Source organism: Salvia splendens, chromosome 3 (assembly GCF_004379255.2).
Source record: "Salvia splendens isolate huo1 chromosome 3, SspV2, whole genome shotgun sequence".
NCBI classification, from domain to species: Eukaryota; Viridiplantae; Streptophyta; class Magnoliopsida; order Lamiales; family Lamiaceae; genus Salvia; species Salvia splendens.
Window position 1 is genome coordinate 37,375,980 of NC_056034.1, and position 20,408 is coordinate 37,396,387.

At 38.2% G+C, this 20,408-nt stretch overlaps 2 protein-coding genes across 3 annotated transcripts; one reads left to right on the forward strand and one right to left on the reverse strand.

Moving 5' to 3' along the window:
- Positions 1–9,357: 9,357 nt before the first annotated feature.
- Positions 9,358–13,676, forward strand: LOC121795879 (glucose-1-phosphate adenylyltransferase large subunit 3, chloroplastic/amyloplastic-like). Its single transcript, XM_042194534.1, has 15 exons — positions 9,358–9,674; positions 9,862–9,975; positions 10,141–10,314; positions 10,436–10,528; positions 10,682–10,765; positions 10,891–10,946; positions 11,300–11,393; positions 11,474–11,586; positions 11,671–11,743; positions 11,860–11,940; positions 12,097–12,183; positions 12,303–12,407; positions 13,092–13,198; positions 13,285–13,345; positions 13,424–13,676. Exons 1-15 carry the CDS (start codon positions 9,453–9,455, stop codon positions 13,523–13,525), a joined length of 1,566 nt encoding a protein of 521 aa, XP_042050468.1. The 5' UTR covers positions 9,358–9,452; the 3' UTR covers positions 13,526–13,676.
- A 330-nt stretch (positions 13,677–14,006) lies between these two features.
- On the reverse strand, positions 14,007–17,710 carry LOC121795880 (DEAD-box ATP-dependent RNA helicase 58, chloroplastic-like). Of its 2 annotated transcripts, none has more exons than XM_042194535.1 (10): positions 17,439–17,710; positions 17,113–17,206; positions 16,642–16,755; positions 16,403–16,525; positions 16,140–16,244; positions 15,588–15,746; positions 15,429–15,497; positions 15,172–15,261; positions 14,448–14,588; positions 14,007–14,351 (listed from the first exon to the last, which is right to left on the reverse strand). In XM_042194535.1, the coding sequence occupies exons 1-10, from the start codon at positions 17,675–17,677 to the stop codon at positions 14,082–14,084; spliced, it is 1,404 nt and encodes a 467-aa protein (XP_042050469.1). In that variant the 5' UTR covers positions 17,678–17,710; the 3' UTR covers positions 14,007–14,081. The 2 variants fall into 2 exon arrangements, with proteins under 2 accessions (XP_042050469.1, XP_042050470.1); XM_042194536.1 differs by lacking the exon at positions 17,439–17,710 and adding an exon at positions 17,292–17,368.
- Between the last annotated feature and the right edge of the window lie 2,698 nt (positions 17,711–20,408).

Consider the following 20,408-nt stretch of genomic DNA (forward strand, 5'->3'; position numbering starts at 1 on the left):
TTTGGTTGTATCAACATGAGAGAATCGAGCAAGATTTGCGAGAATATATATAGAGCAAGATTGTGTTGCTTTACTGGTGATAAGGTGATAACTTGCTGCATGAAAATGACAGTAGCAGTAGATTAAAGTCCATTTTGAGAAAAGATTCAATTATGATTTAAACATGAACGATTTATAACAATTTCATATTTGCGGTCAATCTTCAATCATTTTATAACAAGATTCATTCGATTGATGCATATGTTATGTAGGTAGAGGTAGTACTAAAATGAAGATGTTTGACATGGCACACAACAATTTTTGTTGAGTAGTAATGACAAATCGAAAAAGAGCGAAGGACGACTATTCACAGCTTCACCAAACATTGCCTTCAACGCTCTATCAAAATTGTAGAGTGATATGTAAAAATATTCATATTGACTTGACCGACAATTTCATGCATCAAGAATCTTGTTTTAAAAACAGTTGAATATTAGCAGCAAACTTGAAATAACTTGTCAAACTTCTATCTATAACTGAAAATTTTCCATATTTTAGTAAAGTGAATAATCAAAGTTGTGTTATTACAGATATTTTCCTCTAAATTTAGGCTGTAAAATATACTAAATCAAAAGTAAAGCTATAAACTGAAAAAATTGGAATTGAGCTAGCCAAATTTTTAGTATTTAATTTTTCTTACCTCAAAATAATAAAATCGGAATTGAACTAGCCAAATTTTTAGCATTTAATTTTTCTTACTTCAATTATTTTGAGGGCATAATTCTAAACACTAAAACACTCCTAAAAGAGGTAAATATATTCAATATGCTAGAGTTTGAAAAAAATGTACTATATCCTAATAAGAGGTGTGATATCAATTGCTAACTTTTTCTATTGATAATTTTTTCAATTGCTAACTCTGTTAACTCATCAACACAACGCAGTGTATGCATAATTTTGTTGACATTTCAATATACTGTGTTGACATTTTAATATTATCGTGTTGACATTTTTAATACACTGCGTTAATGAGTTAGCAGAGTTAGTAACATAAAAAGTTAACAATATACGGACCCCACCCCAATCATATTTGCAATCCTAGCCCAAAGAACTAGGCCGAAGATCGGACTATTTTTGCACTATTTCAAAGGGTCCTGTTAGGTTGAGATTTTTGGGCCTAATTAATAACTAAGATGCTTTTTTAGCCACCCATTCACAATTTTAACGCGATGTCAACTACAGAGACATTATGTCAACTAGGGGGCATAATTGTCATTTTCGCGCGATGTCAACTACAGAGACATTATGTCAACTACGATGTCAACAACAAACGTTATTTATGTCAACTATTATGTCAACAACTAACATTTTATAAATAATTAATTTCAACAACAAATAATTTCATGTCAACGACCTACATTATTTATGTCAACAACAACGTTTTACATATAATATATGTAGATAGGGGAATGTTATATTGCTAACTCAATACTTAATTGCTAACTATAATTAAATAATAGTCATTAGATATTCAAATCAAGAGCCTAGATCATTAGTCCCGAAATATCAATACGATAAAAAAATGTCAATAAGGGTATTAAGGTCAATTTATATTAAATTAGTTATAACTAACTTTTGAAAATATCTCATAACTTTAAAACGCATATAACTTTCTCAATTTAAATTATGTTTTCGCACAACATATATCAAATTGAAGATAATTTCATAAGGATTCTAACGAGATCTCACTTGCATATGTTCCGACGTCAAAATTTGAAAAAAAAATCAAAAATTTTCAATTTTTTCGTACAACAACAAATGTCTAAGATAGTATATAAAATATGTCAATATAATACAGATAAAATGTCAATATAAGCAATGTGTTAACATTTTCAAAGCATTATGTTGATATTTTCGAAACACTATATTGATATTTTTATCCAAAATCCTAATTTGGTAGTTTTTTTTATCTTTTTCGATTTAATTAATAAAAATGAAAATTACACGTGGCAAATTTTAGACCACAAGATTTCTAAAATACTATGGTCTTAAATTAGTTGTAGTTAACAATTAAATGATGAGTTAGCAATTGATCACTCCCCTATGTAGATATATGTAGTTGACATTATATGTATATAGTTGACATGAATTATATATGTAATTGACATGGATTGTACACATAGTTGACATTATATATGTATAGTTGACATGAATTGTATATGTAGTTGACATTATATATGTGTAGTTGACATTCTCAATTGGGGAATATCATCAAACACCTAAAATGCATTATGATTAAGCTTGATTCCCCAATCCAGCTCACATCCAACACAATTGATAATTCAAACCCTAAAACTTCCAATTCCATAAACGAATCAATAATTAAGCTTGCAAAAAGTTCAAATCCTATAACAAATCCCCACCATCCCCGTCTTCCCGGAGCAATCCGACGCCTCCACCTTCCCCCTCGACCAGCTCTTCCGCAACATCAAATCATCGGCGAAGCAGGGGAGCATTCTCGGCGAGGGTGGTTTTGATCCTGTGGAGCAGAGGGGCGGAGGAATTAGGGTTGGGGAAGAAAATAGCAGCGATGAGGCGGTTGAGGAGGGTGAAAAGGGTGAGGTCCTGCGGGTTTTGAGAATGTTCGTTGCCGATGGGGTCGATCACGACTCCGTTGGGCTGTTTGGTAGCAGTATCGTTCGCCATTGTTGAGTTTGAGATGTTATGTGGTGAGCAGTAATGATGAATTGATCTGTGGCGTGAGTGGATTAGGCGATTAGCGTTGATTGACTGAAGGAATGAGCGAGCTACAGAGATGAAAGAGAAGTGGAGTCGACGAAGGTGACAAGAAGATATGGCAGTTGGGGCGATGGACTCGTGGAGAGAGGATCATGTGGCAAATTACTATTATGCTCTTTCATAATTAATTAATCTAAAATATTTTTCATGTGGCAAATTCTGGATCACTCATTTAATAAAAATGAGTGGCTGATAATGTATCTCAATTCTCAATTAGGCTAAAAATCTCAATTGATCACAACCCCTATTCCAAATATCAAATTATTTTTACGTTTTAGCCTAAAATCAAATAACACACTATAATTAACTAAGTATTATTACTAGGGGAGTGTTATATTGCTAATTTAATACTTAATTACTAACTACAATTAAATAATAGCCATTAGATATTCAAATAAAGGCCCTAGATCATCAGCCCATAATGTCAATACGATAAAAAAATGTCAATAAGGATATTAAAGTCAATTTACAACGAATTAGTTGTAGCTTACTTTTGAAAAATATCCCAAAACTTTAAATGCATATAACTATCTCTATTTAAATTATTTTTCCGCATAACATATATCAAATTAAAGATAATTTTATAAGGATTCTAACGAGATCCAACACGCATATGTTTCGATGTCAAAATTTGATAAAAGTTTAGTAAATTTTCATAAATTTCGTTAACAGCTTTATATAAATACACGACACATAATATGTCAATACAATACTTGTACAATGTCAATATGAAATTGTATTAACATTGTCATGTCTTTGTGTTGATGTATTTAATAAACTGTATTGACATTGTGTTTCTAAACCCTAAATTTGATAGTTGCTATTATCTTTTAAATATTAAAAAATAAAAAATGAAATTACACATGACAAATTGTAGACTACAAGATTTCTAAAATCTTATGATCATAAATTAGTTGTAGTTAGCAATTAAATGATGAGTTAGCAATTGATCGCTCTCCGTTACTATACGTTACTGTTGGAAAGAAATCAAGGAAGAATCAGATCACAAGCAAATAATCACGAAGATATGAAATTGATTGTGATTAGTAAATTACCGTGTAATAAGACAATTAGAATTATGGTAAATCTTACCTTAATTTGTATAGTCTCTCTACTATATAGAAGAATGTAAATCATGGAACAATTCAAGTTGAATACAAATAAACGCCTTTCAACATGGCATCAGAGCAGAGGCTCAGAAACAAGTTCATCACAGCCTAAATATACCTCTCTCGACCTAAGGCAGAATTAAGCCATGGCCGACGACGACAAACCCAAAATCCCAAACGACAACAAGCTGATAGTCATCAAGAATGTAATAGTTGCCGTAAAGCTCAACGGATCGAACTATTCGATATGGGCACGGCTAATGAAGATCCAGATTGGGAGTAGAAGGGTACTCCGCCACATCAACGGCAATCCGCCACCACCCGAACCAGGGGTGGCGGACTACACGGAGTGGGAGGAGACGGATCTAATCGTCTTCTCATGGATCCTAGACAACATCGAGACCAACATCGTCATCGATTTTGCTCATCACCAAACGGCAGAGGCGTTGTGGAAAAACCTAGCTGTGACATTCGAAAGCACATCCGACCCCTTCTTATTCTTCGACATGGAGGAAAAGGCAGAGAAAGTCAAGCAAGGAGAACAAAGCCTGGAGACATATTGGCGACACTTACATGGGACGTGGATAGGTGTAGATCGGTGCCAAGAACAGCCGGTCACATGTTGTGACAAGGGAGTAAGTCAATTATGAAAGTACGTTGAAACACGGCGGTTATTCAAATTCTTAACCGGCCTGAACCCAAGATATGATCAGATGAAGCGTGAAGTACTCAAGGATAAACCGTGGCCCTCAGCCGAGGTCGCGTACGGCTGGATTAAGAGGGAGACCGTCTGGCTCAAAATCATGCCGGCAACCACCATCGAACCCACCGTCGCAACCAACGACACATCATCATCGGGCGGGATTGGGCTCAGATTCACGGCTCGCAACCAGCAGCGGGGTGGACAGCAGCCGTCGCATCGAATCGGAACACCGACCGCTCCAAATCGCCGGCCATTCAAGCCGGAAAAATCAAAATTGTGGTGCTCACACTGTGGGAAACACAAGCATACCAAGGAGTCGTGTTTCTTACTCATCGGATTCCCAGAATGGTGGGACGAAAATCAAAGGGCCAAGGCAAAGCTAGTGATTGGTGTAACCAAAAACGGAGGGGGTCTGCTTCCTTCGACCGGAGCGGGCAACCAGGACGTCGCCGACGCTCAGGGACGGCCGGAGAATAGAGGCGGAGCGATTGGGGAATCGGCTATCGCCGACTACAGAAGAAACGGCGAAATGTTTGGAGGTAAAGGGTTAGGGCTTTTTAGCCCTAATCCTCATTTGTCATTTACACATTACACCCCCAATTCCATAAAATTTCAGAAATTACCCCATCCTACATCCTCTGTTACACATAAGTCCCCCAGATCTGATAAATTGCATAATATACCCCAGAATGATGTTATTATGCAATTGAGTCCTAAGAAAACTGAAAATACAAAGATTGACTCCCCAATTTCGAAAAATTCATTTATTAGCCCTAATTACTTTGCACCCCTTGAAAACACACATATTGCGTGCATGGCAAAAAATTTAGAGTATAATAATGGAAGTGAATGGATTTTTGATTGTGGAGCCACAGATACTATGACTTATGATAGGAAAGATTTCTCCATTTTTAATGGGGCAATTAAAAGCCAGATTCAAACTGCTGGTGGCGAATTTACATCTGTGCATGGAAGCGGAACTATTGAAATATCTCCAAGTCTGAAACTTAAGAATTGTCTCTATGTGCAAAAATTGTCTCATAAATTGATGTCTATTAGTCATGTGACTAAAGAGCTGAATTGTACTCTATTGATGCACCCGAATTTCTGTGTGTTACAGGATATCAGGACGAGGAGGATAATTGGGCGTGGCACTGAGCGTCAAGGACTCTATTATGTGGACGAGATAGCTTACCAAGGTGGCGCCGCGATGCTTGCTCACGGATATGCTAATAGAGAAGCTTGGTTGTGGCACCGAAGATTGGGTCATCCGTCTGCGGGTTATTTTAAATTGCTTTTTCCAAAATTTTCGCATCTGAAAGACATTTCTTGTGAGTCGTGTGTTTTTGCTAAGAATCATAGACAATCTTTTAAGCCCAGTAATACGCGTGTCAAAGACATTTTTTCTCTAGTTCATGCTGATGTGTGTGGCCCTGCGCCTATTACTGGTGATCATGATTTTAAGTATTTTCTTCTGTTTGTTGATGATTGCACACGAATGACCTATGTGTATTTTCTGCGAAATAAATCTGAAGTCTTTGAAAAATTTGTCATATTTTTTAAGATGATTCAGACACAATTTCACAAAAATGTGTCGGTCCTTAGGTCAGATAATGGGATGGAATTTGTTAATAAAGACATGGAATACTTTTTTAAAACACACGGGTTAGTGCACCAAACCACACGTCCTTATACGCCAGAGCAAAACGGGGTAGCTGAGAGAAAAAATAGAATTCTTCTTGAAATAACTAGAGCGTTATTTTTTGATTCAAATGTCCCAAAATTTCTTTGGCCGGAGGCAGTCGCTACCTCAGTTTATCTTGTAAACCGTCTTCCTATAAAAGTGCTTGATATGAAAACACCCCTTCAAGTCCTTTCAAAACAGACAAAATCTCGGAACCCCTCACCCTTCCGCTCAAAATTTTTGGATGTTCTGTCTATGTGCATGTTCCAAAACACGAACGAACTAAATTTTCTGCGTGCGCTGTGAAATGTGTCTTTCTTGGGTACGAGATTAATCAGAAAGGATATAGATGTTATGATCCGTCATCTAGGATAATAATCACTACTATGAATTGTAATTTTCTTGAGTGCGAGTATTTTTATCAGACCCAACTTCGGGGTCAGGGGGAGAGTAGTGGAAATAGAAATGGCCTAGGAGAGATAAGTGGACCCCCAAGTTGGTTCCGCCTCGGTCCAATCCTCCTCCAGTGATATCTGAGGTAACTCCCGAACCAGAACCTGAAAGTACATCTGTTACTGCTGACAATTCTGACACATATGAAGTCATTGCCGTTGACGGAGACACTGGCCGTTATATTCTTCCCCAACGCAGCACTTGAGGAATTCCGCCTAGAAGATACAGTTCGGAGAAGATTGGAGCTAAGAGCAGATACTCAGTAGCAAACCTTGCTCAAGCTAATCTCACTGAAATGGCTAGGGCATTCACAACCGCCCTATATAAAGCAGAAGAGGCTATGCAGATAACTCATTGGAGGAAAGCAATGATGGTAGAAATGAATGCCCTGATGAAAAGTGAGACATGGGATGTATGTGCCAAACCAGAAGATGTGCGAGCCTTAGGATGCAGATGGGTCTTCACCATCAAAAGGAGACCTGATGGATCGATTGAGAGATACAAGGCGAGGTTAGTAGCCAAGGGATACACTCAAACGTATGGGGTCGATTATGCAGAGACGTTCTCCCCAGTTGCCAAAATGAATACTATCCGAGTCCTATTCTCTATTGCGGCCAACAAAGAGTGGCCCCTGCACCAGTTTGATGTTACTAATGCTTTTCTACATGGGGAACTCTCGAAACCAATATATATGGAAGCCCCACCAGGTTTCTCTGAAGACTTCAAAGGTGGACAAGTGTGCAAACTCAAGAAGACGTTGTATGGATTGAAACAGTCACCTCGAGCATGGTTTGGGAGATTCACCGAAGTCATGAAAAAGTACGGGTACAAACAGAGTAACTCTGATCACACCCTGTTTCTGAAGAAGAGGGAAGGAAAGATCACCTACCTGATCATCTATGTAGATGATATGATCCTCACCGGCGACGATGAAGAAGAAATCAAGATGTTAAGGCAGAACCTTTTTTCAGAATTTCAGATGAAGGATCTTGGATTGCTCAAGTATTTTCTGGGAATAGAAGTTTTGAGATCAAAGAAGGGAATCTTCATTAACCAGAGAAAGTATGTCCTCGACTTATTGGCGGAGACAGGGATGTTGGATTGTAAGCCAGCGGATACCTCTATGGTGCAGAATCATGGGCTGCAGATAGTAGAAGGAGCAGAGCCTACTCATGGCACAAGGTACCAACTCTTGGTTGGTAAGCTAATTTACTTGTCCCATACGAGACCTGACATTGCATTGCATATGCAGTTGGAGTAGTGAGTCAGTTTATGCACAAACCCCAAGAAGCCCATTGGGAAGCAGCACTGCGGATCGTTCGCTATCTAAAAGAAACTCCGGGACATGGAGTAATGTTTAAGAAGCATGGTCATATGGACATATAAGGGTTCACAGATGCCGATTGGGCCGGAAACCCGAATGATCGAAAGTCAACCGCAGGGTATTTTACATTCGTTGGTGGTAATTTGGTCACCTGGCGAAGCAAAAAACAAAAGGTGGTAGCTTTGTCAAGTGCTGAAGCAGAATTTCGAGGGATCAAGAGTGGATTGACCGAGATCCTGTGGCTAAAAAGACTAATGACCGAGTTGGAGTTGATGCCTTCCGGACCCTGCAAACTGTTCTGCGATAATAAGGCGGCCATCAGCATACCCGAGAACCCAGTACAACATGACCGGACGAAACATGTTGAAGTTGATCAACACTTCATCAAAGACAACATTGAAGCCAAGGTTGTGGAACTACCGTTTGTCAAATCAGAAGACCAGCAAGCTGATATCCTTACCAAAGCATTGGACTCCAGAAGTTTCCATGAAGTATTGGGCAAGTTAAGTTTGGACGATCCCCTTATTTATTTAACTTGAGGGGGAGTGTTGGAAAGAAATTAAGGAAGAATCAGATCACAAGCAAATAATCACGAAGATAAGAAATTGATTGTGATTAGTAAATTACCGTGTAATAAGGTAATTAGAATTAGGGTAAATCTTACCTTAATTTGTATAGTCTCTCTACTACAAAATGTAAATCATGGAACAATTCAAGTTGAATACAAATAAACGCCTTTCAACAGTTACTATATTAACTCATTATCACTGCTCATAATTGTTTACATATAAATTAAAATAGTACGTGTCTCACATATAATGTACTACTAGATCATATCAATATCAATATAAATGCTCTCGTATATACTACTAATATTCTATATACAATAATTGCTCAATACAAAATCAAATTATAAAGACATTCGGATATCCGTCTTATTTATTGAAGAAATAAAAATATGTTATTTCAGAAAGTAATAAAAATATGTTAAAAACAGCATATACCCTACTGATGTCCTTTATTCTGATCGACCAATATCCCCCTCAACCTCAAACGTGCAATTTGTAGATTAAATTAAACCTCAGATTATTAATAACTCACAGGCTTAGAGAAATAAATAAACGAAACAATCAAGAATATTTGTACTAGTTATAAGTAAACTATACATACAATTAACACGAACACAAGTAAATTAAAGAAAACTTCCAAATTCATTTGGCATGATTCACATGAATACAAAAGAAAAATTGGTGGACGCAGTTGAATTTGGATAGCGTGGCTCACTGCATCAATGGCATGCAATCCATGTACCCAAATCACACACACTCACAAAACACTCTTTAGTCTTTCTTCATATATACATGAAAACCTGACCTCCCCTGCAGAAACTAGCCTATTAAAATGGCAGTCACTGCCGGTGGCCGCGTCGCCCTGTCTGCCACAGGGCAGCTGCACCGCCCCACGAGATCTTACGCTCGAAGCGGGAGGCTAGTGAAGTTTGGCAATGGAGAGTTCATGGGGCAGAAGCTCAAGTTTGCTCCAGTGCAGCAGAGGAAGAATGACAATGCTATTAGAAGCCATGTCTGCAATTCACTCACAGCTGACTTGGCGGGTGAGGCCAAGGTGAGATTCTTGGTTTCAATGCAAGATGAAACTGTGGATAAAAAATCCTTTTTCTTTCTCATCCTTTCTGTAAAACCTCAAGATAAATGCCAGCATTCAAGAAATACATGATTACAGAGAAAACGGTTAATGGGACTGATTTAATATAAATACCCTGATTTTGATGCCACAATTGATGCTTATACAGTTGAGGGACCTGGAGGTGGAGAAGAGGGATGCAAGGACTGTTGTCGCCATTATTCTAGGAGGAGGAGCAGGCACCCGTTTGTTCCCACTCACAAAGCGCCGTGCCAAGCCAGCTGTGAGTACACCATTCTGCACCTCACCAATGAGTACTACAGCATCTATAGGCATATACTACATTACGTATCAGTAGTTATGAGTTATAATGCATATTTTCAAAACAAGCCACTCTCAAGAGTCATTTTATAACATAGATGGCTTCTGCTGCTCGATGACAATTTAGGTTCCAATGGGAGGAGCATATAGGCTAATTGATGTGCCAATGAGTAACTGCATCAACAGTGGGGTCAACAAAGTATACATTCTCACTCAGTTCAACTCGGCATCACTCAACAGGCATCTCGCAAGAGCTTACAATTTTGGAAGCGGTGTCTCATTTGGAGATGGCTATGTTGAGGTAAATGTCTCAACACTTTTTATGCACATGGAAACACGATCACGTGTCAAAGACATGTGTCAGATGAAGAACCACACATGATTTAGTCGAGTATGATACTGATGAGTACTTGGTAAGTCAGGTATTAGCTGCCACTCAAACTCCCGGTCAGGCAGGTAAAAATTGGTTTCAGGGTACTGCAGATGCTGTGCGGCAATTCCACTGGCTTTTTGAGGTATGATGAGTCTGCTTCGTAACAATATGTATATAGTAGTAGCATTTCTTCGGATGCAAAGACCATCAACTCTCCATGTAAAGGACCAAAACATACGCATGAACCTGCAAATGTATGGTATTTATATGAAGATTCGTGTTCCATGCACCACAGGATCCAAGAAGTAAAGATATTGAAGATGTTCTCATTCTATCTGGCGATCACTTGTACAGGATGGACTACATGGACTTTGTTCAGGTAGCTATTGGCTATTACAGAAAGATTTAGTGCCTAATGACTGCAGTTCAACTCAATTTTCTCAACAACAAATGAAGTCTATTTATTCACAGCATTAACATTGCATAAGATTTTGTTTTGTGCAGTCTCACCGCCAAAGTGGGGCAGATATTACTTTGTCATCTTTACCTATAGACGAAAGGTATATCACTTTTGTGCAACTTAATACTACTTATTAATAGTTTTCAAGAAAAATAAGATAATTGATTTCCTTAGCCAAGCATCCCTGTGACTAAGCATTTATATTTGTGCAAAGAATTTGAACAAATATAAGTATGATGCATTGCACTAGTAGGTTCTCTGCAACACGGTTTAGGAAAATGTGGAGAACAATAAAATAAACAGAAATAAGTCCACATTTAGATTTTGAAAGTGAAAAAACAAGAAGGGAAGTATATAGATCTGAAGAAAGAAAAATCCATAACTGCCAGCTTTGGTGTTTCCTTCTACACAAACACATATATATTCTATAAGATTCATCTCTTTCTATGATAGCCGCGCCTCAGATTTTGGTTTGATGAAGATTGACGATAAAGGAAGGGTCCTTTCATTCAGTGAAAAACCAAGGGGGAATGAGTTGAAGGCAATGGTAATTGTGGATATAAATACTTACTCCTGTCAACTGTTCTCTAAATTACGGAGGGAAGCAATTACAGTGGTATATTTCAGGCAGTAGACACAACAGTTCTTGGACTCTCTCAAGAAGAGGCAGAGAAGAAGCCTTATATAGCTTCAATGGGAGTTTATGTCTTCAAGAAGGATATACTTCTCAATCTTTTAAGGTAAGTATAAAACCACTCGAATACAAATATCTGTGTTATCAAATATGTGAAGACTTAGCATTATCAGTTGTTTTGTTTCTTGAGATGGCGTTTCCCAACTGCGAACGATTTTGGATCAGAAATAATCCCTGCATCAGCTAGAGAATTCCATATTCAGGTCTTCTAAAGAATTCTTAACTAAGACAGCAATAATTTCTTCCATAATACAATTCCACAATACACATGTTTTTGAATCTAAGTTGCATGTTGTGGAACTGTGAAAACATTATGCAGGCTTATCTATTTAATGACTACTGGGAAGATATTGGGACAATACGTTCCTTTTTTGAAGCAAATCTAGCCCTTACAGAACATGTAAGGTTTCTGTAGTGCAAAGGTCTACTCTTTTAAGATGTCATCATCACTTAAGCTCTCTTTTTTTGGAAGTAGTACGGATGAAGGATATAAACTTTCATGGTACTTATGTAATCAACAATGATGTCTTTCTCTTGCATTGCTTTGTCATTTCAGCCACCAAGATTCAGCTTCTATGATGCTACAAAGCCAATCTACACATCTAGAAGAAACTTACCACCATCAAAGATAGATGACAGCAAGGTTACACACTTTTTGCATGACAGAGAATCTTAAAATTGCATATCACATCACTTTCAAAAGCCACTCCATGTAGATTCTTCTGTCTTAACATCTTCAGGAAGCTTATTTTTGTTTTGCAGATTGTTGACTCTATAGTTTCGCATGGTAGTTTCTTGACCAGTTGCTTGGTCGAGCACAGTGTTATTGGTATTCGTTCACGCATAAACTCCAAGGCCCACCTAAAGGTTAGATTTGTGAGCAGTGCAATGCTTCTAAATTTTCAACACTTTACTGCATAGTCTCCTCATCATCAACCCAGAACAGGGATCCAGACCAGCAATACACTAAATGAATTTATTAAAGTACAAACCATCTATCCCTTGGATCTGGTTCTATCCTACAACTCAAGCGCTTGATAATATCTGGTTTTTGCCAATGACCTTGGTTAGACTAGCAGAACTCCTGACAGGCTTCTACTCTGACTCTTACAGCTCTCATTATATTCATGACAGATAAGAGAGCCATAGTATAACAACATTATATATATATAGGTATATATATAAAGAGAAGCAGCAGCAGCAGCAGCAGTAGTAGTACATATATAAGGGTGCAAGGTGTCATTTTTTATACACCATCTAGACCATATGTAACAGTGAGATTACCGAAACCTCGTAGCACTGAATGATTTTTATATCATTTGGAAATTTGAGAACCGATGAAGGTAACATGGATTTCTTCCATATTTACCCATAGGCAACGCCAGAAAACAGCAATCAACAGTAGTTAGTAGGGCAGCCAGCCTTCCCAAAATTAACACCGAAGAATAAAAACATGAAGCCGGGAAAAAGTAATTGCATATGTAACCTGTTTCAGATTTTGGTAATTTTGTCCACATATAAAGTGATTGTTAAGCTTTGAGGTTATTGCAGGATACGGTGATGCTGGGAGCTGACTTCTATGAAACTGATTCAGAAATTGCCTCTGCCTTATCAAAGGGGAAAGTGCCTGTAGGAATTGGAGAGAATACAAGAATCAAGTACAGACTATTTGATTTATGACTTATGATTAAATCCTCAAAAGTTCTTTCACATTATTTTCGTTCTCACATTTCTCCATTTGCAGAGAATGCATCATTGACAAGAATGCTAGAATTGGTAAAAACGTCGTCATTGAAAATTCAGAGGTAAGTTTCTCTCGAAATACTTACCAGCAGCTACTGACGTTCTTTATCAAGCACTCACTACAATTTGATGATGTACAGGGTGTACAAGAGGCTGACAGAACTTCAGAAGGATTTTACATCCGATCAGGCGTTACCATAATTTTGAAAAATGCAATAATCAAAGATGGAACAGTTATATAACAATTTTGGCTCTCTTAGGTTGGGGGTGCCGAAGCAATTATTTATCCTCAGAATTCAGATTCTATCAGAGCCATATTTCCCTTTTGTCCATATATTCCTACAATGTAGAATTCTACAATTGTTTCGAAGTCACAATTATCTCTTATCATTATTACATAAAGTACAGTACCTAATAAGTACTCAAACAAGGATCTCTGAAGAAATATTCAGCATACCAATAAAGGCTTCAAAAAGTTGACAGGAGCCAGGCTGGCTAGTTTCACATCTGTTTAAATGAATTCCGCAGAAATGACAAACATGCTTCCCACAATCAACATGCAAAGTTGGGGATTTTCATTAACGTTCAACTATGTGAAAGAAATTCAGACATTATTAATCAACTATTATAATCAAACTGGAGAAAAGTTAATAACAACATGAATGCACTGTGTTTTTTTAGATAACTGAAGGAGCTTGATCCTTGTTATCTTCGAGATATAAGTGAGGGAAAGGGACAAAAATGTACACTACTAGAAACTATAAAAAAAAGAGTTGTATACAATGTGAGAGCAGAGAGCTATTCCGAAAATAACAATTCTTCACAATGAAATTTTAATTCATTCTCAAATCTCTGCAAGACAAAGCGTTCTTCTGCTGATATAATGCTGGTGACATAACATTTACTGTCTGAAAAAGGCTTCCTACCTGTTCTTCCTGCCCGATGAAGATAATTAATTGCATCTTTTGGGATATCAAAGTTATATATATGGGTTGTTTCAGGCAGATCAACTCCTCTACCAGCTATATCTGTTGCAACAAGAAGATAATCTCCTGATTGCTTGAGGTCCTATTTTCAAAATGCAGGTGAAAACAGAACGGATAGTAGTCAGCACAGGGAATAATCTCAAATATTCTTTCCCTAACTGAGAATGGATGAACTTACAGTTATGGAAGTAGCTCGTTGGTTAAAATTGATGTCTTCCTCTAACAGAACTAACTCTAGGCATCCTCCATAAGATGTTCTCAGAAATTCAATCAGAAGAGTTGTAGACGGAGCATTTCCAGCTTTCTTTGACTTCTCAGACTGCATATCATGAACAAGATGCAATAACCCCATCATTGACATTGATATCTTCAAAATCAATAGCAATCTATATGATAGAAGTGTGTGAATTATAATTTTACTGTTATAAAGAAGAGGTTGAGTAATTTCATCTAGCCTAGATAGTTGACCATTAGTAGAACCTACTTGCAGTACTAAGAGTTTTAACATATGCTGTGATCAGTACAGAGCATATTGAAGATCGGAATGGTAATGCAAACACTGAGTTATTTAAAAAGATGAAAAAAAATCATGGAAAGCTCAATCTTACAAACATGAGTATTGAGTTCTATATTTTTGGTAACCATTAACACACCTGTGGAACTACTTTGGGAAAGTACACACATAAAGCATAAGAACTACATGAAGAGATGCAATTTTATTTTGATACTGTTCAGAAACACCAGATAACATAACATATATCCGTGTTTATCACTTTATCTTGAGAAAAGGCTTCCATAACCATGGCCATGTAACTTTGAATCACAAATCATGAAAGACAGCCTTCTTTGGTTTATGAGTGCAAGAGTTGACTGTATACTTAACAGAGTTAAGAGACACTAACTTGCTCTCCAACAAAAATGATGGCAGATAGAGGTGAATCAGACTGTAACAACTGTAGGAGCGTAGAGTACTTCTCTCTGTTACCACATATCTGAATTAACAAAATGAAGAGACTAGAATAAGATATTACCAGGTCAAACAAGTTAAAAACTATAGCAGGATAATATTGGTTAATAAAGAACCAATATGTGTTGTCATCAACAATGGATTGCACATTGCAATTTATCATCTCAAATTCCTACGGCTGCATTTTCTCACCACATATCTGTGATGAAGGCACAAAGGCATTGGCTCTATTGGGTTTACATGGACATGCACAACATTCGCCTGTCATACAAACATGAAACAACAGATTTCATAAATAGCAGAAAGTGAACCATATGCACATAATGACTAGTATACGTCTAATTTACTAACCTTGGTCCATTTCTGCTGTATACAGTCATACACAAATCGTCTATGCTGAGGAATAGATGCACTAGCAAATACAGTTTGGCGGCTATTGATTGACGAGTGGATTGTCAAAAGCTTCTTTAAAGAGCTCACCTCCTTGGAAGAATTAAACATAAAATCAACCTACAGATTTAGCAATATATTAACCACAGCACCACATATGTTGTTAGGGCATTTAAATGTACATATGACAGCATACAGAAAGTAAGTTACAAAAGTCATAGAAGAGTTAACTCTCTAATACACTTGATTGTTAATTCTATTGCCAAGCTTTGCCCATCGGGTAACTTCAACTATTAAGGCAACACAAAGACTTAGGAACTACAACTAAAGTCATCCATGGGATTCCTAAGCCACACCTGTTTCCAGAAGTTTGTTAGCCAACAGAAAGCCAAAATTGATTTTTTTTTTTTTACATTTTCCCAGAAAGATCGGAATAAAGCAGCCTAGGGATTTTAGCATATAGTTTGGTTTGTGAAAAGAAAGGACATTAAAAAATGGAAATAATTTAGGTACCTCATCAATTACCAACACTCGCAAGGCATCCAACTTAAGAATATGCTTGTCAAGCATCTGGCATAGACTCCTCAAAGTAGCAATTACTATAACAGGGGGTTCCACCTGTTAATATGAAATTTTGTGATTAGATTATGGGAGAACACCAGAAGAATGTCGACTTTAAGATGAACCATACAGCATCATTAGTCACCAAAAGTTATCACACAAGTTTGAATTCATGGTCATAAAGATATATGTATAGTAACAGGAATGTCAATTACCTTTAACCAACTCTTATGTCTTCTCAATGTTCCACCGTCTAAAAGAGCCATGACTGTACATGACTTCTGTTCATTCTCAAGCTGCAGAGATTTTGCAGCCAAAGTACGAGCAACTTTTGTGACCTTTTGTTGGAAAGATACAAAAAGCTTTTCATTATCCAGAACTCATTTCATAACACTAAGATATCTACACAGAAATTACTCTCTACACAGAAATTACAGAAGAAAGAATCAACTACCTGCATACCGAGTTCTCGTGTGGGCACAACAATCACAGCCTGCACGGATGACCTTTGTGGATTGACAACTGAGAATATCAAAAGTAGGTACGCTAGGGTCTTTCCTGAACCTGTCTAGAGAAACAAAACCAGAAAGAACAGTTACTTTATCAGCTTTCGTGTGGAAATGTGGAAAAATCAGCTAATGATAAACCATTGCTATCGAGTTTGAGGTTTTAAAATGGACTCTATCTTCATCATGAGAATGGCCTCATACATAACGAATTCTCAGAAGAAAAATAAGGTCCATCCTAGGATCTCATGTCATTTTCATTTTTTTGACCTTATACTTTTATATTTATCTGGATTTTTTCGATACTAGCTCCCATTTTTGCCACCGCCACGGAATGTAAGCCTCATAGAATTTTCTGAGCGAATATAGAAAAACATGTAAATACATTTAAGCAACACTGGAATCTGGATTGTATTGACCTGAGCATGAATCACACAATCACGGCCGGAAAATAACACCGGAAGCGCCTCATTCTGTACTGGCGTCGGCACTATGTATCCAACCTCCTCCGCCCTGAAAACAATAAATCTAAGCAATTCATCACCGAGAAAGAAAAAAAAAAAGCAAACAAAGTAATCATCGGAATTCATATAATTACTGTGAGAACATGAAGTTAAACCAACTCTAGGGATTTCCTTACTCCAGACCAATCAAATGTTATCCTACATCAACTCAACCTCGCTTCGAAATCCCTAAACATTCATTTTCCACACGAAACATAACTGAAAACCAAAAAAAAGCTTGCCTCTGGAGCACGTGATCGGGCACGTGACCTTCACACAGTTCAAGCAGCGTTGAGCATATATTGTTGGTTTCCACAGTAGAATTGACAGAAGCGGATAGCGAAAGACAGTTTGACATACGATTTCTGCGGTAAGAAAGCAATGAGCTCTTGCGATTAGGAGGGGCAAACGAATGAGAGAGCAGCTTCATTGAGGATGTCCATGATAAAGGGTGCGTATGAGCTGCAAAGGAAGACGCCATGTAAATGACTTCTTCAGTGACACGTGAGAACGGATTGAGAGTGGGAATGGGGATTTAATCATCCATACTTAAATTTTTTTTTAATCAAAGACGCCCCTGGGTAGGGGTTTAGGTAGGCCCCCAACCCGTAAATAAGATCAAAATATAATGTTCCAAAACATGATCATTAGCTCAAAAATGACTAAGATCCAAAGCAAGAACATGAGAAAACAGACCGGGGGTCCCACAAGCCGGGATCCTCAATGCTATCAAGGGAAAAAATAGGGCCAAATAAACAAAAGGAAGCAGTATAACTGTAACACCCCAACTTTTTCTACCATTTTTATTGTGTTTTTGAAATTACCGTCATTTGCGCATCTGAAAATATTTTGCCGTTGTTCTTTTGTCGAGAAAAAGATTTTACTCTTTGGACCAAATAATTATTCTTTCGTATCTCAAGTTGAAAATGAGCCCAAAACATATATTTATTCTTTCTTTTGAGCCAATTTTGGGAAGCCCAATTTTTTCCATGAGAATTCAACGGCCAACCCACAATTTTTGTTCCACAAAATCTGGCACTTAGCTCCACCAAATCCCAACAACGATTTGTTTAAATAAACTCTTCCCTCACTCTTCTTTCGCAACACAAAACTGACACCGTAACTCTCTCCACCACCCTCCAAAAGCTCAACAATTTATATATATACACAGCCCACAACTCCACGTTTCATATGATTCAACTAATTTAGCTACTATCACTACTTTGAGAAACCGATAGTTGAGCCGAAGAAAACACAAACTAGAAGGAAAACGCAGTCTGCAGAAAACATAATGGGTTAGAGAAGAAACCAATCAAGATCCAATGAACAATGGATGAATGTATGAAATAGAGAGAGAAAGGCATGACAGCAGCGGTGATGAGTTGTAATAACGAGAGGGAGGGGGTGCGGTGAATCGAGGAGAAGGCGAAGGACGACGTGCTGGCGGGGAGAGCAGCAACAGCAGCTGCTGCTCGGCAGCGATGACACAGACGGGCAGAGGCGACGTCGCTGCCTATGCTTCTCCGACATTAGCAGAGAGGGCGAGGAGCAGGGGCTGACCGCGACTTCGATGCGGTGACGGGCCGAACAGCGGTGGACAACAGCGATGATGCTGGAGAATTTCACTGAGGCAGTGACAGCGACGGCGCGAGAAAGGCATCGACGGAGACTCGCTGCGATTCAGATCTGAACGGCGGCGGGTAAGACCGCGAAAACTAACGGCGATGCAGTTTCGGCAGACTGAGCGATGACGGAGGCAGAGGCGGCTGCCACGGAGGGGCGGTGCTGTAGTGAGGTAGAAGGAGATGAGGGAAAGATAGGGATGGAAACGACGACGCGGAGGGCGTGAGCTAGCAGAGAGAAACATAGATCATGGTAATTATCCTTTTTTTTATTTTGAATTTGGGAATAATGTAGGAGAAATAGACGTGAGATTTGGAGAGAAGAGAATAATGGGGCTGTTGTGTTGAGTTTTCAAAAATATGAGTGGACCCATTCTGGTATTTGGGTTGCACTACTAATTTTTATTGGAGTCTTGAGTTATTTAATTGATTGGGCTAAGACAATTAATTTTAGTTGAGCCAACTAAATTATCAATGGAAGTTTTGAGCTGGAATGTTAATTAGTTGGGCTGCCCGTTTAATTATTAGGATTGGAATATGAATACAAGAATGATGGGGATATGAATAGACGGCCGGCGTCACCAGCGACGCCTCGGGCGGCCACAAAAAATTCGAAAGAGAAAAAGGACTAGCTCTGCGATACATTAAGGTCGAAGTACGGAAATCGGAGTTAAGCAAACTCTTAAGTGAACGAGGTGGGCTTTCTTTTTAAATAAGGGCTATGCCCTAAGTGTATTTTTATGTGAAAATAATGTGAATATTTGTCATGCCGTGTTTTGTTTTATTCTATGGAACCTATCTGATGTGGCTTTCGCCATCTATGGATAATCGAATTCGGGTTTGACTAGGGAATGAGTCCCTACTCAGGCTAGTGTACACCAATGGGGATCGTGAGCCGTCCTTTGGGTCGGCCGGTCTAGTGACTTGGGATGTGGCCACATTCCTTGTCATCAATGGATCAGATATGGTAGACATCTATGGAAAAATGACTACAGTCACGAGTTTTTACGATGGAAATGATTTTAGTGTCTTGGGCGATTTCTAAAGTTAAAACCCCAAGGTCACTCAATGGTGGAATGATAAATACTTTTTATAAAATGTTTTCGGCATGAGTCCACTGAGTGCATCAAGTACTCAGCGCTGCATTTCTTTTTAAAAATGTGCAGGTTGAGCGTGACGGGTGCGGTGGGTGTTGAGCAAGACCGTTGAAGAAATTAATTGTTTAGAATGTGTCATGTCTTCACACGTGGCATATTCCTTCTCTCAAATGCTTCCGCTAAGTAGTTGTCCTTCTTTTGAGTTCTTGTATCGTTGAGATAATATTGTTTCTTTTGAGTTGTTGATTGTTGAGATACTCTGATTTTATTCGAGCTATTCCCATTTGTTTCGAGCTATGGTCAAGTTGTGATGTTTTCCCCTTTCTTCCCCGCTTCTTTAATCATCATCTAGTCGCGATCAACCGTGTTTCCTATCCTTAGAAAATGCGGGCGTGACAATAACTGAGATAAATCTAACTATCATGAGAACAAGATTAACCCACATCTCTACGTCGAAAACGGAAGTTAGGATATCCCGACTGGTCCATCCTAA

Bases quoted from the DNA above. Each gene is read 5' to 3' on its own strand.
- LOC121795879 (XM_042194534.1), top strand. From the start codon at position 9,453: ATGGCAGTCACTGCCGGTGGCCGCGTCGCCCTGTCTGCCACAGGGCAG. The intron at 9,976-10,140 runs GTGAGTACACCA...ATGACAATTTAG, and splicing joins AGCGCCGTGCCAAGCCAGCT to GTTCCAATGGGAGGAGCATA. The intron at 12,184-12,302 runs GTTACACACTTT...TTTGTTTTGCAG, and splicing joins CAAAGATAGATGACAGCAAG to ATTGTTGACTCTATAGTTTC.
- LOC121795880 (XM_042194535.1), bottom strand. From the start codon at position 17,677: ATGGCGTCTTCCTTTGCAGCTCATACGCACCCTTTATCATGGACATCC. The intron at 15,498-15,587 runs GTTAGTAAATTA...TTTGTATGACAG, and splicing joins TACAGCAGAAATGGACCAAG to GCGAATGTTGTGCATGTCCA. The intron at 15,262-15,428 runs GTGAGAAAATGC...TTGTTAATTCAG, and splicing joins GCCTTCATCACAGATATGTG to ATATGTGGTAACAGAGAGAA.